This window comes from Panthera leo, chromosome B4 (assembly GCF_018350215.1).
Source record: "Panthera leo isolate Ple1 chromosome B4, P.leo_Ple1_pat1.1, whole genome shotgun sequence".
NCBI classification, from domain to species: domain Eukaryota; kingdom Metazoa; phylum Chordata; class Mammalia; order Carnivora; family Felidae; genus Panthera; species Panthera leo.
This window is the reverse complement of record NC_056685.1, coordinates 30,607,405-30,625,373: the sequence shown is the minus strand read 5'-3', so window position 1 is coordinate 30,625,373 and position 17,969 is coordinate 30,607,405. Positions and strand designations below refer to the sequence as shown.

The following is a 17,969-nucleotide window of genomic DNA, read 5'->3' as shown; positions in this document are numbered from 1 at the left end:
AAGAAAGATGGGGCAGGACATTGTTTGTGATCTAGAGTTTTTAATATGGTTTCAGACACACACATGCACATGTGCGTACACACACACACACACAAACACCAACTAGAGAAGAATAACAAAGGGATATATTAGTAAGAGCAAAATAATACCATTAAGGGGCCTTATACTTAAGCTTACTAGTCGTGGGATGTGTTTAAAAAGAAGTGTGTGAAGCCATATTTGGAGGAACAGACACAAACAGCTCCAGTGAGAAGCGGAGGCATGCCTAATGGAAAGAGTCTTGTAGCTGATGTGAGAGGCTGAACGTTGAGTGCCCACTCACTGGGATCGGAGTAGCTGTTTGGGGGTTGAGGCAACAGACCAGAGGGTACAGGGGTCTGGAGGTTTTGTGGCTGACAAAGGTGGTTAGGAAACACAGCTGGTAGACCCCTTCGTCTTATCTGGTTCAAGAGAATCAGACACCAGGAGACTTGGGTAGTTTGGATATAAAAAGAAAAACAAGCAATTCCAGACAGGGTAAGGTGAATGTAGAAAAGAAAAACAGAAGAGAGAATTCAAAATAATCCCAGATTTACCCTCTAGGTGCAAAAGCCCATGAGGATAACAGAGGAAAAGGTGAAAAGAGTTTCACATAATGGACAGTATTGGCATAAATCAGGGACGTGGTGTTTATTCATTCTTTTGTTTTGTACTCATTTGTTTAAAAATATTTAGCACACACCAGACTATTCCACTGTTAAGCTCTCTAAAAATCTTTGCCTTTTCCTATCTTCATCCTAACCAGTAATTTTAACAGTTTTATTGTAGGATAACTTACACCCCATAAAATTCACTTGTTTTAATTGTACAATTGAATTATTTTTAGTAAATTTATAGAGTTGTGCAGCCATCACAGTAATCTAGTTTTAGAACATCTCCATCATCCCCTAAAGATTCCTTGTTTCTTTTCTAACCCCGTAACTCCAGCAGACATTTACCTGCTTTCTGTCTTTTTAAATTTGCTCTTTCTGGACATTTCAAATTTCATGCAAATAGAACTATGAAATAAATATGTATCTCTTTTCATTCGGTTTCTTTAACTTAGCAGAATGTTTTTGGGTTTATCTGTATTGTAGCATATATCAATAATTCCTTCTTTTTATTCCTCCATAATATTTCACTGTGTGGATAGACCACATTTTGTTTCACCAGCAGATGGATATTTGGATCTTTCCAGTGTGGGGCTATTGTGAATAATGCTCTTATGAATTTTTTCATGGAAGTTTTTATGTGGACACATCACATTTATCTTGGGCACATACCCAGGAGTGGGATCATTGGGTTGCAAAGTAAGTTTATGTTTAACTTGATAAGAAACTAACACACGATTGTTCAAAATGATTGTATCATTTTACATTCCCACCAGCAGTATAGGAGAGTTCCAATGTATTCATATCCTCATCAACAGTTGTTATTGTCTTTTTTTTAAATTATAGTCATCCTAATGGGTGTGAAATACTATCTTATTACGACTTTAATTATTTGCATTTTCCTAGTGACTAAAGATGTTGAACACCTTTGCTTATTAGCCATTTGTGTACCTTTTTTTTTGGTAAACTATTCATAAATTTTGACTCTGATTTAATAAGGTTGGTTGACTTGGTTTCTTATTGTTTTTTTTAAAAAAATATTTATTTATTGAGAGAGATTGAGAAAGAAAGCAGAGGAGGGGCAGAGAGGGAGAGACAGAGTCCTAAGCAGGCTCCACTCTGCATGGAGCCCAATGTGGGACTCAGTCTCATGACTGTCAGATCATGATCTGAGTCGAAATTAAGAGTTGGATGGATGCTTAACCAACTGAGCCACCCAGGCGCCCCTGCTTTTTATTATTTATTTGTTAAGAGTCCTTTATGTATTCTTGATATAAATCATTTAAGAGAGATGTGATTTACCAATAGTTTTCCCATTCTATCTATGGCTTGTCAATTTTTTCTTTTAGAAAAAACTTTTAATGTTTATCTTTGAGAGAAAGAGACAGAGCCCAAGTGGGGGAGGAGCAGAGAGAGAGAGGGAGATACAGAATCCAAAGCAGGCTCCAGGCTCTGAGGTGTCAGCACAGAGCCTGACACGGGCTCACGAATTGTGAGATCATGACCTGAGCTGAAGTCGGACACTTACCTGACTGAGCCACCGAGGTGCCCCTTTTCTTTTTTTTTTAATACCCAAATATCCACCCTACAGTCTACAATTAGCATTTTTTTAAATTGGAATATAATTGACATATAACATTTTATTAATTCCAGGTATACAGTATAACAATTTAATGTATGTATCTGTTGCAGAATGATCACCACAACATATTTAGTAGTGTCCATCACCTCACACAGTTACACTTTTGTTCCTGTGATGAGGATTTCTAAGATTTACTCTTCTGGCAAATTTCAAAATTATCACACAGTATAGTCATCATGCTGTGCATTACATCCCTCTGACTTATTTATATAACTGGAAGTTTGTACCTTTTGACCAACTTCATTCACTTTGCCAATCCCCCTGCCCCCACCTCTGGCCACCACCCATCTGTTCTCTGTATCTATGACTTCAGCTTTTTGTTTGTTTGTTTTTTAGATTCAATATATAAACGAGATCACATGGTACTTGTCTTTCTCTTTCTGACTTACTTCATTGAGTATAATGCCCTCCAAGGCCATCCATGCTGTCACAAATGACAGGATTTCCTTCTTTCTTATGATTGAATAAATTTGTTGTGTGTGTGTATACACACACACACCACATTTTCTTTACCTTACCTCCATTGGTGGACACTTGTCAGTTTCCTTAATGATGTCTTTTGAAGTACAAAAGCCCTCAATTTTGATGAATCCAATTTGTCAGTTTTTCTTTGTACGATTATACTTATGTGTCATATCTAAGACCTCTTTCCTCCACCCAAGGCCATGAAGATTTCTTCTTATGTTTTCTTCCAGGAAACTTTCTTCCAAAAGTTTCAGTTTTAGCTTTTACATTCAGGTATGTGGTCCATTTTGAGATGATTTTTGTGTATGGTGTGAGGAGTAAGGAGCTGAAGTCACCTCGTGTACACATGGATGCCCTAGATAATAATTAAGTCAAAATACTTAAGACTGCATGACAAAGTTCCATTCCTCCTGTGGAACCTGTCTTGGATACTTAAGGTTTTTTGTGATGTTTTCTGTGTTCTCACTTCTCCACTCTGATAGAACTTGTTCCGTCCCTATCTCTTTGTTCTTCTGTCTAGTGTTGAATGTAGAACCCTCTACTGTCATGATCTACTTATGTTTGTCTCCCTCACCAGAATATGAGCTTCTTTATCTCTTTATCCTCAGTGCTCGAAACATAGTAGAACCTAAAATATTTTGGGTTGAATTTAATTAAATATCCCCTTCTGTGAAACTTGAAAATCTCCCTCTTCCTCTCCGTGTGTGTGTGTGTGTGTGTGTGTGTGTGTGTGTCTTTCCAAATTTTAAACCCGCTAGCATTTGAAACAACAACCACCGTGAAAAGAGTCCAGGGAACCAGCTTGTTCAGGAAAAGGAATAAATCATTCTAGCTGACAGTACCCAGATTTCTACAGGGCTGCTTTGTAGCTTTTGGAGATAGACACATGCAAAGGGACAGTGATTTGATGGGGCTTGAACAGGGTGATGGATAACTGCTACAGCCCTAATGAAATAGCATATCTATGAAAACCTGGAAACCATCAGATGACAGCAGACGCACGGCCGGTTCCATCTCTATTATTTACTCGCAGTCCTTCTGCTCTCTGTTCTGCTGAGGGCTTTCATCGTCCCTACTGATTGCAAAGATGCACCCGCTTCCGTCTCCCTGTCCTTTATACTTCCTGTTGTGGCACCTTGAAGCACAGTGTTTCTGCTCACAAGGTGACCACACAGCCAGTGCCTCAGGGATTTATCCTCAATTTTCTGCAATAAGAGATTGTTTATATTTCTTTATAATCAGGTGAGAGAGATTCTAGTGACTTTCTCCACAGATATTTATTGAGGATTCAGTATGTATTATGCTCTTTGCCCTGTGTCCTGTGGAAGATACACACACACACACACACACACACACACACACACACACACACACACACACGGCCTGGTTCTTCCCCCAAGGGGAGTTTTCAATGTGTTTAAAACATTGATGAAAGAAGAAGAAATACTGGTAATATTGCTCCAATTCCCCATGTGCCTCTGCAAAATCTTGTGAGATTTTCCCAAATCCAGCTGAGAAATAATCTTTCCATATTGTCAACTTAAGCAGGATTCAGTGAGCAATGTATTTGGATATTGATCTTCTTAACTATGTCTTATGAAAAGCTTTTAAGTCAATCTCTTAAGGTTTGTTGTCTCGAGACAGGAATATAAGGGCAGTAATGATCCTAGGATTTGGCATAGGCTCTCAGAATGAGACTTCTCCCTCCTGAGGCTGACCGACTCAGAGGTTTGATCGTATCAAACTGTAGGGATCAAGTATATTCTCAAGGTTTCAGAACAAGCTCTTTAATATCCACCTTTATTTCCTCACCTTTCATCTACTTTAAAATACGCAGTTTAGAATAATGATGAGGCTGGGATTTGGAGCCATAAAGTCCTGGGTTGGAATCTTGGGCTGTGTGTCCTTGTGCATGTTACATGGTATCTCTGAACCCCAATTTCCTGTTTTGTGGAAATGGGGTTCACGTCTGTCACAGAGAGGTTTAAAGGCTAACTAAAGAATATGGAGGAGTTGTGTAGATCTGAACCTAGTGCATAATAAGCTAATAAATGGCTGTCGTTGTTAATGTTTTTAACTACTTCTGTGCTGACTTGAAATTGATCATGTTAAGCCTGTATGATCTCTCCATAGCTTTATGTGCCTCATATAGTGTTCCTTGCTTTGAGTTTTTTGTATGTATGCTTTACATTTCTTATTAGACAAATAACATTACAGATACAGTCAGATTTGTCTCCCATTCCATTCATCTTTCCCCCTTAAGCCTTCTCCACCTCTGGTCCATTTTTCAAAAAACTAACTCCCAATAAATTGGGGCGCATGGGTGGCTCAGTCAGTTGAGCATCTGACTTCGGCTTAGGTCCTGATCTCACAGTTTGTGAGTTCGAGCCCCACATCAGGCTCTGTGCTGACAGCTCAGAGCCTGCTTCAGATTCTGTGTCTCCCTTTCTCTGCTCCTCCCCTGCTCACACTTTGTCTGTCTCCCTCTCCCTCAAAAGTAAATAAACATTAAAAAAATTTAAAAAAACCTCCCAATAAATTAATATTGATTCAATAATATAGAATATATAATCCATATTCAAGTTCCCCCAACTAGTATAGTTTGGGATCCAAGATACAGTTAAGTTTTATGCATATCATTGCAATGTGTTTTTCAGTTTCTTGTCATCTAAAATATTCCTTCTTGAGGTGCCTGGGTGGCTCAGTTGGTTGAGCGTCCAACTTCAGCTCCGGTCATGATCCCACATTCATGGGTTCGAGTCCCACGTCGGGCTCTGTGCTGACAGCTCGGAGCCTGGAGCCTGCTTCGGATTCTGTGTCTCCCTCTCTCTCTGCCCCTCCCCTGCTCATGCTCTGTCTCTCTTTGTCTCTCAAAAAAATAAAGTCAAACGCTAAAAAATTTTTTTTTGAAATAAAATATTCTTTCTCTCCTCACCCTCTTTTTATTTCTTTTGACGGTGCTGCTGGTATAGAGTCTGAGCCAGTTGTTTTATAGTGTTTCATAGTGTAGATGTGCCTGGGTGTTTCCTCATGACCCAGGAGCACTGTGAGATGATGGGAGTGTGGTCTGCAGGTGTGGGTGCATGTGCTACTCTGCCCCTTGCTTCTCTTCGACGTCACATGCACTCCCCAATCTTTGGGAACCTGCTTCTCATCTAAAACAGGAGACCTATAACATACACTATGGGGGATGGTTAGGAGTTCCCAGTGAGATGATTTAGACAAAGGTCAGTAATTCTAGGCACATGGTAGACCCCCCAAAAGGCTTTCAGCATCTGAATAGCAGAGAGCTGTTGGTCAGATAGGGGAGAGGAGAGCCTAGCAGGACCACAGAGGATGGGAGTGGAGAGCATACTAAATGAGAGCTGTCCAGGGTAGCATGTGCTTTGGAGGGCTAGGTGTCTTGTTTCACTTTCTTGGATTTATCCTGTGTGATTTGGGGTCCAGAAGGAGCGGTGCAGCTGAGACACTGGAGCAGTAGACTGAGGCAATGGATTCTGAATGCTTGTGTGAGCAGAAGAGCTCTCTTCAGGGTTAAAAGTTAGGTAAGGGCCTTGCTGGTGGCTTCTGTCCCCAGAGCTCAAATGATGTCCATCCTGGGCCTCTGGCAAGCTCCTTCTGGACACCCCAGATGCTCGCAGACCTGGGATAGCTTTCTGGAAGGTAAGGAACAACTCTCTCCCTTCACCACCACCAGATGGATCTCTCCCTCTCTCAATATATTATTATCCTAGTTATGCCAGAAAGCTGCTGCTGTGACTGTTGCTTCTGTTATCACATTTATTGCCAGAGCACTAGCATATATAGAGGGTTCCAAATCTTTACGGTGTCTCCCATGTCGGAGCCCAATGTTGTCAGTCTCCTGGAGGAGGGGCCGTGTGCTCTATTTCTGCCGCGTTCAGCAAGAAGGGCAGCTCCTGGTCCTTCCTGGGCAAGCCTCAGTTTGCCTAGGTCATGCCAGGGACAAAGACTTCCGCTCAGATCACTGACTCATGCTCAATTTGAGCTACGTACTTTGTGAGGCCCAGTGCAAAATGAAAACTCTAGGTCCTTTGTTTAAAATGCAAGAAAAAAGTGCTATTAAAGGTATAAAAATAGAAAGCTTTTTCTTTTCTTTTACAGTTTCTTTTCTGGCCTGTCATGAGGTTTTTAATTCACTATGGAATGTTGTTCTAAGTAGAGAAACACTGAAGTTTTAAATTATCAGCATGGATTTTACCGTTCATCTTTGTAGCATGCAATGCCATTCTCTTTGTTATGGTAAAATCCACGTAACATAAAATTTGCCAATCTTAACCATTTTTAAGCTCAGTGGTCCTAAGCGCATTCACATTGTTGGGATTAATGCCACTTTTAAATACAAATGCAAAAGCATTTAACTTGCATGCTGAATCACTGAAATGACCTAATTTGTGCTTCATAGCTCATACATGCATACGTACTGCCTTGTCAACCAAGTAGTGAAACGTCACACAAAACCAACTCAACTGATGATACTCTCTTCTTGATAAGCCCACACTCCACTCATTCTCTACCCTTGACTTACTGTCGAGTAAGGAAGGAGTGAAAGGTCACTCCATCTTTCCCTTTCCGTCTGTGCCATCCTTTACAGTGTGTTTGGCTAATTATGGAAATGAACACAAGTCAGAAAGGATATGATAGGGCTCCTTGCTCATTTCTGTTTCTCGGAACACCACTGCCTTCCTTCTGCATCCAAAGCAGGTTCTGGGAAGAGCAGCCCCTTAGGGTGGTAGCACCTCGGCTGGACTCCCACATGTCACAGGCCCACCATCCATCGAGAATGGTAAGGGCTGATGGGGCACAGAGAAACCACACAGCACATGTGCGTTGCAGGATCTCTGCTCCTCACATACTCCGTGGTCCCATCAGACTCCACTTCCACAACACAAGTTCAGATAAATTAGTAAGGATTTCAGGACAGTGACAGCAGAGCCCTCTGCCCAGGCTGCACCAGGAGCTTGGCCCTGCTCATGGTAGATGTTTTACACAGCATTTCAGGAAGGAAGGATACTAAGGGACTCCACATGCCCCTTCAGTCAGACCACGTGGAGTCCTGTGGTCTGTCCCCCAAAGTCTGGCCCTGCTTGCTTGCTTGCTTGCTTTCTTTCTTTCTTTCTTTCTTTCTTTCTTTCTTTTTTTTAATGTTTACTTTTTACGTATTTTGAGAGCACATTTTGAGAGAGAGAGGGAGTGCACAAGAAGAGGAGGGGCAGAGAGAAAGGGAGACAGAGAATCCCAAGAAGTCTTGAGATCACGACCTGAGCCAAAATCAACAGTCAGATGCTTAACTGACTGAGCCACCCAGGTGCCCCCTGGCCCTGCTTTCACTCCACTCCATTTCTCCCTGCTGTAAGCTACCTCCTGGAATCCCAGATGTGATGTGCTAAGTCCCTAGGACAGGATTGGACTTGCTTTTTTCATCAGAATACACTTAACGAATCCAAACTGTTTATAAGATGTGGAAAGCATTAGTTACCCGATGAATATTTTACTGAGTGTGTCATGGGAGGTGCAAATAATATTCACAACTATGACCTGAGAACAAAGTGTCATCAACCCATTTTACAACTGAGGAGATCGAGGCCCCACATAGGTAGAATGGAGTTCGGCATTCCTCAGTTACATTACAACTCTCCCACCCCACCCGTATTCTGGTTTCAGAGCTTTGTCAGTCATCCCTAATCAGAGGGTGAAGAGAATCCCTTCGTCTGCCACGAGTCACCAGCCCCATTAGAGGCAGTTCACGTTTGAGCATCAAACCATGCAGGTGAAAGGCACGCCGGTGTGAGGTACCAGGTGCAATCCAAGTGGAAGAACGTACTCATTATTTTGAAGGTTGCAAATGGATTTCAAAAGCGGGACTGTCCCTTTCGCTCACTTCTGGACATGAAAGTGCGCATTTTTCACAACGTATTTCTTCAAAAGCTATCAGAAGCTTCATATTTTTTTTTTTTTTTAAAAGTGCAGTGTGTCCCTCCCCATCATCTCTGTAGTTCCCCTGTGGCTGAACATTTTAATCAGCTGTTTTTGTGCTTTAAAGATTTTTCACTTGATTTACAACTTGTAGGAGTGGAGTCGCAGTGAGTAATCAGGGAGAGCGCCATAAAGAGGACAAAAGGAAGGTGAAACACAGCGTTAATAATTTAGTTTCAATAACCTTAAAAGGTTTACTGTTCACTTTTAACCTTGTATCCCAAAAAGCAAGCTACTGCAGTGAATCATAAAAATGTTTCTTTTAATTTGCAAGTCATTTATTTAAGTATGCTTACAGGGACTGATGTATTCCTTAAACAAAAAGGTCAAGAAGTGACAGCAGCTGCTTGACGCGGTTCTGGCTATTTGAGATGCCTTTGATGGGACAGGTTTAAAGTCTGTAGAGCCTTGTTTTCAAGGTTTATGGATTATTACAGCATCAAGTTATTAATTTAATAACATTTTAGATAGTACTGGGCAAATCAAAAGAAACTCAGCTGTCAAAGAGGCAAGAAGAGCATAGAAGTGATCTTTGAGGAGGACAAATTGAGGAAGAGATCTTCAGGTGATATTTAACACCTGATGTCAAAAGTAGGGGGCAGGCTGGGGTCATGCTTGGTGAGGAACTTTAAAACACCTGCAAACTAGAACTTTAACATCTCAGGAGGACTGCTAAATTAACAGAGAGACTTTCCACCCAGATCTCATTACCAGCCCTATTAAAACAATCCCCCTTGTACATTACACTACACTGTGGCACAGAAAATCACCAGGTGCATAAAGGTGCACTTTGTTTCATAATTAGGGGGGATGCATGTTCCAGCTAAAGTGAAAGAGCTAACGGCATATTTCTTCAGGGTTCTTTCTCCTCTTTAATTAAGAATATGTACCATAAATAAATGGAACCAGTTTTTTTCCCTAGAATTCTTATTTTTCTGGTATAATAGGATTTGTCATTATATTATTTCTCAGTTTCTCAGGAAGTATTGTACAACACTTCCTCCTGCCTTGCCTTCCCCACAGTTGGGAGATAAGCCTCCTAGCATTGCCTTGTATGATTAACCTTGAAGAACAAGAGAGGCTGAGATTATCTAGAAATCCAGAAGAAAGGTTACTAGATCCTTTCATTTTGATCTTACTGTTTTAAATGGGCAGACCCAACTGAAAAGGGGAACTAATAATTCCTAAACCTTCAGTGTATTTTGCTTTTAAAAAAAAATTTTTAATGTTTATTTTTGAGAGAGGGAGAGAGAGAGAGAGAGAGTACGAGCAGCGGAGGGACACAGAGGGAGAGACAGAATCCAAAGCAGGCTCCGGGCTCTGAGCTGTCAGCACAGAGCCCAATGTGGGGCTCAAACCCACGAACCGTGAGATCATGACCTGAGCTGAAGTCGGATGCTTCGCCAGCTGAGCCACCCAGGTGCCCCCAGTGGATTTTGATTTTTTAGGTGAACATTTAAAGTGGGCTTGGCCTCCTTCTTTAGGTCTGTGAATGCTATAGCTACTTTTTTTGGCCCACCTCTGCCATTTCCTACTGCTGTAATACGAACTGCTTCTTCAGTGTTCGCTGATGGGCTTGGGAGTCCGGAGAGCTGAAGTGCAGCAAGAACTTGGGCAGACAGCCAAAGCCTTCTGGTGTGTTATCTGGTCCAGTTCTGTTCTTTCACCTTCTCAACTGGATACCCCTACAGTCAGGGCCCCCAGGACCCCTTTTTGCACCTGTTAGAAAAGACACCCCTTCCTCCAGAATCATTATTTCCTCTCTGTGTGGCATTTTACTAAAACAGCATACTTATTGTCACCTGCCATAAAATCGTCACCACAGTTGCACATTGGCATTGTCTGTGATGCAAATGGCGCCCACTTAGTATGGCATGCTTATGCAGTGCGCAGCCTGGGCATCTGTATGAGATAAGAATAAAAAAATTATGAAAAAAGCTTCAGAATAAAAATCCTGGGTCTGCTGCTCACTAGCCATGCAAACTTGAGCAAACTGTTCAGCCTCTGGGACTGTTTGCTTATCTGTTAGAAATAAGAACAGCACTTCCCGGCCAGGTAAGTATGAGTGCCACATGCACACACAGAGCAACATTAGCTTCTGTCTTCTCTGTTGTCAGGGCTTTCAGTACTCACTACATGAAGAGAGAATTTTGATACTTGCTTTACAAATTTTCCTATCAGAGTACTCTTTTTTTAATGTTTATTTATTTTGAGAGAGAGAAAGGGGGGGGGGGAGCAGGGGAAGGGGCAGAGAGAGAGGGAGAGAGAGAATCCCAAGCAGGCTCTGCACTGTCAGCACAGAGTGTGATGCGGGACTCCATCCCACGACCCTGGGATCATGACCCGAGCTGAAATCACAAATTGGATGCTTATCTGACTGAGCCACCCAGGTGCCCCCCTACCAAAACACTCTTGATTGGAGAGAGAATCACTTCAGATTGTGATGGGCTCCACTGAAAATAACTGTTTTATATTTATAACTCTTATATTTTTGCTGTTGATATTTCTAATGTCTGTTTTGGGGGGGGGGGTGTTACTCTGAATGCTTTCTATAAGGCAGAAAAGTTCATCATTATGAATCCTAGCTTGTCACCATTTTCTTTTAGATTAATAAAAAGTGAGGTTTAACAAATGAAATTTTGATAAAAATTGTCTTACAGTGCTGAAATTCAGGCACCTACCAATGAAGCAAATTGTTCAGCATCAGTGTCTAGTATTTAATAAGTTATTTTGTCCTTGATGGACTAGCATGTGTTACCCTGATATGTGGTCTTGTGTGTTAGCTTCACATAAGGCCTCAGGAGACTAGAATTTGGGAAATAGTTTGTTCACATGTCCCCTTGTCCACCTTGTCTCCCCCCTGAAGAAGGCATTCCAAATGTTGGGCCCTCACTGCACTGTTACTGAATCTCATAAGCATCATGAATTGTTACTTTTCAGGGCTCTTAGTACTGGCCACCAACATTGACTTGATTTCTTCCAATTGAACTCTCATGTCTTTTGGTTGGAAATTTCTTGAATGCTTCACATCTTCTGTGAGCTTCCCTTTCAGCCCATATTTGGCATGGCTTCCTCACTGTCTGGCCTTAGAAAATGTTGGGTTAGTTTAGTTAAGTACAAGATCCAAAAGCAGAGACCTAATCTTAAAATATCTTTATGATGTGTTATTCTCAGATGCCACTGATTAGAGAACAAATTCATTTTTTCTCATCCCCATCGTCTTTCTCCTTCTGCATCCCTAATCCTCCCTGTCCTCCTCATCCCCATCCACCATGCCCTCTACCCTCCTCCCTGCCCTCCATGCCTTCCTTCTCCATCCCATACTCCCTGCCCTCTCCTTCCATAAGGTAAAATTATATCACTTATTACGAAAGTCACTTTGATGACAGTGATAATAAATTGTTATTTCCAAAGGTTTACAGAAGTATTGGTCTTATACAAATGGAGTCTTTTTATGAGTGTGGAAAACGATCTGTGCCCTTCTTATTTTGATAAATCAAGGACAGCATGAACCAGTGCTACAGGCAGTATCAAGTACTTAGCACTCACTGTCTTCCAAGTGATGACAGTAGTATCTAGCTCTGCCTTCCTGGAGAAAGCCAGCGAGCGCCCAGGGAGGGGACAGCAGCGAGGTGGCTTATGCCAGCCCTCGAGGGTGATGTCCGAAGGAGGACCAGAATTCCCGGATTTCAGACTCTGATCTTCCATGCTGGAAATAATTCCTGATCACCCACACGAGTCTAAGGAACAAGAATGATGCTTTGATGGGTAATCATAACTAAAGAAGCCATTTGCCCAATATATAGTTAAAGAAGAAACAAGTATTTATTCAAAACAAATAGTTTCTTTTTCTCAGAAAAATGCCAGTGGTTAAGGTGGGGATAGACTTTAAGGAAGACATTAACCCAGAATATGTGAACCAAAGCAATTTCGTCTAAAGTGTAATTGGCTGTAGTGTTAATCTCCATGTCCATAGTCAAAGAAATCACCATTATAGTTTTCACATGTGAGGGAAGTCAGAAGTGCCTTGTTTACATTACTGCCATTTATAAAACATTTAAAACAGCTATTCTGCTGAATAAACATTCAAGAGTCTGAAGGATAAGCATATCACTTAAACTTCGTAAGACTAAACTTTCCAAACCATTTCCTGCCAGAGGGACCCAACAGCAAAATTGCAAACTCTGTGCCCTGAGATGAGATAGGCCGAATTAGATTAAGCAGCTTACTGTTGACATGTCTATTGATCTGGGTTCAGTGCAGTTTCCTGTCTCTGCCAGCAGTCAGATTGCTGTATACAATAACACAGTGGCCTGGTTTATGTGAAATTGGGGACTCCAAGCATCAATTACTCCAGGAAGGCAGTGGCACTGGGAGATAAGGTTAAGCTGCTTGCAGTGTTTAAGACTGCTAAAATCCAAGCAACATATTGCTGTCTAAAATGTTGCTTATAAATTTGACAGTGTTCCATTTATAAAATTTCCAAAGAGATCATCCAGTGTTATTCTCTGCAGGTAGTAGTACAAATAGCATTATGAATGCTTATTGTTAAAGCAGTGTAACCCACTTACTCAATTTCATGTGTGTTTCTTAAATATTTACATCAAGGTATTGAACTGGGTGGCAGGACGTCAACAATGGTATGGAGCCATCTTAGACCATCAGCTGTGCCCAAATGAGAGAATGTAGTTAATGTAAGAAATAAATGTCAGCCATTTGATGCGAATATTTTGTTTTCTTTTTTTCTGGGACCAACTGAATAGATTTAGTCAATTGCCTTCTTGTATTTCTAATACCCACTCATATGTTTTTAGAGAGTACTTACTTTCCTAATGCTAAATATTACATCTATAATGCAAAAAGCATGGAGAATACAGAAAAGCACAGTGGAAAACACAAATGTCATCACCCAATGATAATTATTTTGTTCTTGGATACAAATATTTCAGGTATTATTTTAAAATATGTGACTCGCCTTCTCTCCCCCCCCATATCTTTACTAACCACTTATTTACAGTTAGAATATAATTTGTTTTTCTTTTCTTTCTTCTTAAAGGAGGTATCACTTTTCTTAGAAGGTTCTTACCTCTTACTTTACTTCAAACATTACAGAAAGGATACAAGTTGAGCCTACGTTTACATACTTCTGTAGAGAGTGACAGAAAGATGTTTTTTAATCCATGGAGGTGGAAATCTTAAAAAATTCTTGATGGATCAGCTCTTTAAATCTGTTCATACAAGTTGTTTCGTATGTGAAATGTAACTCCCTATTCCTATAAGAAATATTCAGAAAGCAAGTTCTATGCTCTCTGCTAAGACCTATGTGGTATGAATTGGATAAAAGGATACATTTTTGAAAGTGACATTTCAGCTTGCCTATCATGGCATTTTATGTATTTTTCAATATACATTTATCTCAGAAATATCTTCCTTACTTTATTACAGGTAGAAACAGAGTTTCATATAAAACTTAGGAAATCCCTTAAATACAGCACTGATGAAAACCAGACTTGGAAATGTGACAAGTCAGGGCACATTTTACTAATTTAATTGTATTTTCCAGGTTGACCTCCTGAGATTGGTACTGTCCTCAATAAGGCTCTGCAACATTTACACCGTACTTTTCCATTTTATATCTTCCAAGAGTGATACAAAATGAATGTATTTAAAATGTATTTAGCATTTATTGGCATAGTCTTAGGTTTTATCTTTTAATGGGACTTTAATTGGCTTTATTGCAGGATTTATGCAAGGTGCCTGGAATGCCAATAGGCGAGAGGGACCTAATAAGTAAAATGGGCCATTACAATTAATGCTAATATGACATCTGTTAGCAAAGCGAGTGGGTTAACTTCCTGACTGGGCCTGATACTTAAAGGAAACCAGGCCTGATCATTTTAGGTTTGGGGAGTTGCCTAGACTGTTTGAAATGCTGAAGACTCATGTCATAGTCTTCTTTTAATTGAAAAGTCCTGATCATATGAAGGTCCCAATTACCTTCAAAATACCACTTTCTGATATTAGACTTATCCTAAAAAAGACTCGTGAAAGGCCCTCCATATAGGGAGGGTACTTTTAGGCATTCATTATATGACAGACAAAATATAAACATTTTTTCCCATTTACATAGTGGGTGGCAACAAGGAGGAGGGCTGATGGGAGGAGGCTCATGAGCCATTCTCTCCTGTGTTCACAGAACAGGTACCCCCAACTCACATTGTGTGATGCTGTAGAGGTCTTTGTGGTCAATTTACCTTGTCACTGTGATGTGGAAGGAAGAATTACCAACCGTTTTCATAGGAATTGCATGTGTAGCCACATTGATAATGCCAGTGACTTTAGTATGATTCTCTGAAATCATAAACACCCACCTGCTCCCAACTTGTAGACCCCAAAGAGGTATAAATTAAGGCACTCTACTTAATCAAAAAAGTCTATGTGTAAAAATCAGCATGAAAAGTTACCCTGTAAAAAGTCAAAATAAGCTGAAAAATGTGTAACAGAAGAAAGTCGGTGGTTTGTCATCGTCAAATGAAACAGTCCGAAAATGTGGGGTTGAACTGACTGCTTCACCTCTCGCCCTGTGAGCTACCCAAGGGCTGGTACCTTGCCCTCATCTCTTTTATTTACATACCCATCTTATCTCTACTCCGGGATGGTGAATCCTTTGAGGACCTCTTCATATCCCCCACAGAATCTAACCAAACAGGAGACCATATACTTAGAATCCTCAGTAAACACTTATTTAATCATTGACTTGAATCAAGTTAGGCCAGTAAGTTTTCTATGTCTGGGTAGAATGTAGGGAGTGAGGACAAAATAAAGGTTGACTTCATCTGATGGAAGACTTGGTAGGGGAATGGGACAGATTGTAAGGGCCTAAAGTGGAGTGAAGAGCATAAGAGAAGCCATTGATTGAAGGTTTAGGTTAATTTAATTAAGGGTGGAATAGAAGAGGAACGACAGGGCTTTCAGGATTCTTGTGAACCTGTGAACCTTTCAGGATTCTTGGTGGGAGTGGTGTTGAAGACCTCTCTCCTGGACTCTGCTAAGAGCTTCCTAGTTGGTTTTAGTCACCAGTTTCTCCTCTCTCCAGTCCATCCTCCGTATGGTGTCACTCTTGATTCATGAACAGCCTTTCTTAGCCCATTAGCTAAAGGATTGTATCCAGGCGTCTTAAACTCTTACTGTGAACGTAGCGCTGTCACCCCACTGCTGCAGCCTCTCCCTGGCACCCCCTGTAAACTCTCCCACCGACTTTCCACTGTCCCCTATTGCAGGAAGGGCTAAAGGACATACAAGGCATGTCTTGGCCTTGTCTGCCTTATGGTTTTAACATTTTATGGTTTTACATTGGGAGTTATTTCCCTAAGTGAGGTTCATTTCTGAATATCGTTGTAGTCCTCATAGCCAAGCAGAGTATTCTCACTTCTGAATGATGGAAACAAAGCTGGAAAAAAGAAAACAGAAAACAAAATCATGATGCCAATTTGGGCTAAAAGAGACTGCCACCAGGGATCAGGCTAAAACAATGGAAAAGTCAGAAGGCAGCTTAGGGAGGTCTTGACAGCCACAAGATCCAGAAGAATGGGCCAAGGTTAACAGGACTTCAAATCCTGGCATGAGTTTATTGAGATACTTTTAACATATATTGGTGAAGTTGTAGGAATGTAGGGAAATAAAAGTATGGGGAAGGAATACTAATTACGATTATCTGATTTCCCAGTATGGCTCAACAGATAGCATCATAAATTAAGCTAGGTGATAGTGATTTGAGCACACTTAAGTAGAATGGGCAGAAATATGCACGGGAGCAAAATACAGGCCAAAAATACACAGGAGCAAAAAAGAATTTTTTTAAATAAATTCTAAATAAATAACATGCTACATGATATAACACAAAGTGGACTTTCCCGTTGATGGAAAGGAGGAAATGCAATGTTCCTTGCTCTTTTTTTCTTATTTCTGCCTCTTTTTTTTGGCTTTGCCATTGTCCTCTCTCCTGTCTGCTTACACGCCCTCCCCAGATTCTGAGCATTTCTAAGTGTACAGTCATTTCCCGATATCATGACTCTGAACTTAAAGAGGAAACACCTACTTTGTAGAAGGTGTCTTGGTAGAGAGGAAAGGGCCTGCCCACACTTTGGGGTCAGATGGGCCAGACTGGGCCTACAGCTTTACTCAGCCACTTCCTGTCTTTAGGGCCCTCGACATGTTTCCATATCTATTGGTTGGGGGCAATTACACTGACCTCACAGAAGTGTAAGAATTAAGGGTCAAGGGAAGAGAATGAACATTTATCAGTATTTATAATGTGCCAGTCATAGGTCAAAGGCTGAAGGGCTGTGTATGCATTCTCAGTTCTCATGACAACCTGGTGAAGTAGGCATGATTAAACGAGATAACACATGTAAAGACCTTGGTATAGCAAGTAGGGAACAGTACATTGTCACATCCTAAAATTGGGGGGGGGAGCCAGATCACAGCAGGGATTGGCACCATACCCCATACTGTCACACTATGTTGAAAAATTAGGTCAAAAAGCAATTGTCTGTTTCTGAATAGTATTGTGGGCTGAATTGTAGTTTTCTTAGGAATCAGATGGTTGAGATCATCCCAGCCCACTGCATGTCCCAGGAAATGAATCTAGGCTGTGGCTGTAATGGCAATGAGGTAGGATGCAGAGGTGAGGTCACTCCTGTTTCACAGTAACAGCATCTTCTCAGGTAGCAGGTTTGTGATAATTAATATCTATTATGTCAGTCAAGAGAGAATGATAAATTATTTGTTTACTACCAATGGGTATATCTTTCTTCCTTGTATGTAGAAAAGCTGTAACAACTTGAGCTGTTCCAGATGCTACAGAAGTCATAAGCTTCAATGCAGGGATGGTATCCTACAAGAAATCTTTCCATCTCCACTGGTCTCATCAAATTCTTATCCAACATTTACATGCAACATATATGGGGCAATCCACCCATGAGAGAACAGTTCTGATTTATGTTAACATATCACTGAGAGATTAAACCACAGCCTTGATGAACAGAGGAAAGAAAGAAAACCTGAATACAGCGGACCCTTGAACAACATGGTTTGAACTGTGTGGATCCACTTGCATGTGGATTTTTTGGGGTGCAGTACAGGACTGTAACTGTATTTTCCTTGTGATTCTCTTAATTACATTTTATTTTCTCTAGATTACTTTAAGAATACAGTATATCCTACATACAACACCCAAA

At 40.8% G+C, this 17,969-nt stretch overlaps 1 protein-coding gene across 19 annotated transcripts in view; it reads left to right on the top strand.

Annotated features, from left to right (window-relative positions):
- The window catches only part of PARD3 (par-3 family cell polarity regulator), a 661,643-nt gene that overhangs the window by 543,717 nt on the left and 99,957 nt on the right, over positions 1 to 17,969 (top strand). Inside the window, exon 23 of one of the 19 annotated variants that reach the window (XM_042945327.1) lies at positions 8,419 to 8,684. The exons of the other annotated variants lie outside the window; for them this stretch is intronic. Within the exon in view, the coding sequence (XP_042801261.1) occupies positions 8,419 to 8,491 (73 nt within the window). The 3' untranslated portion in view covers positions 8,492 to 8,684. Of the gene's footprint in view, positions 1 to 8,418; positions 8,685 to 17,969 lie in introns of those variants that run through there. 19 annotated transcript variants of the gene reach the window in all.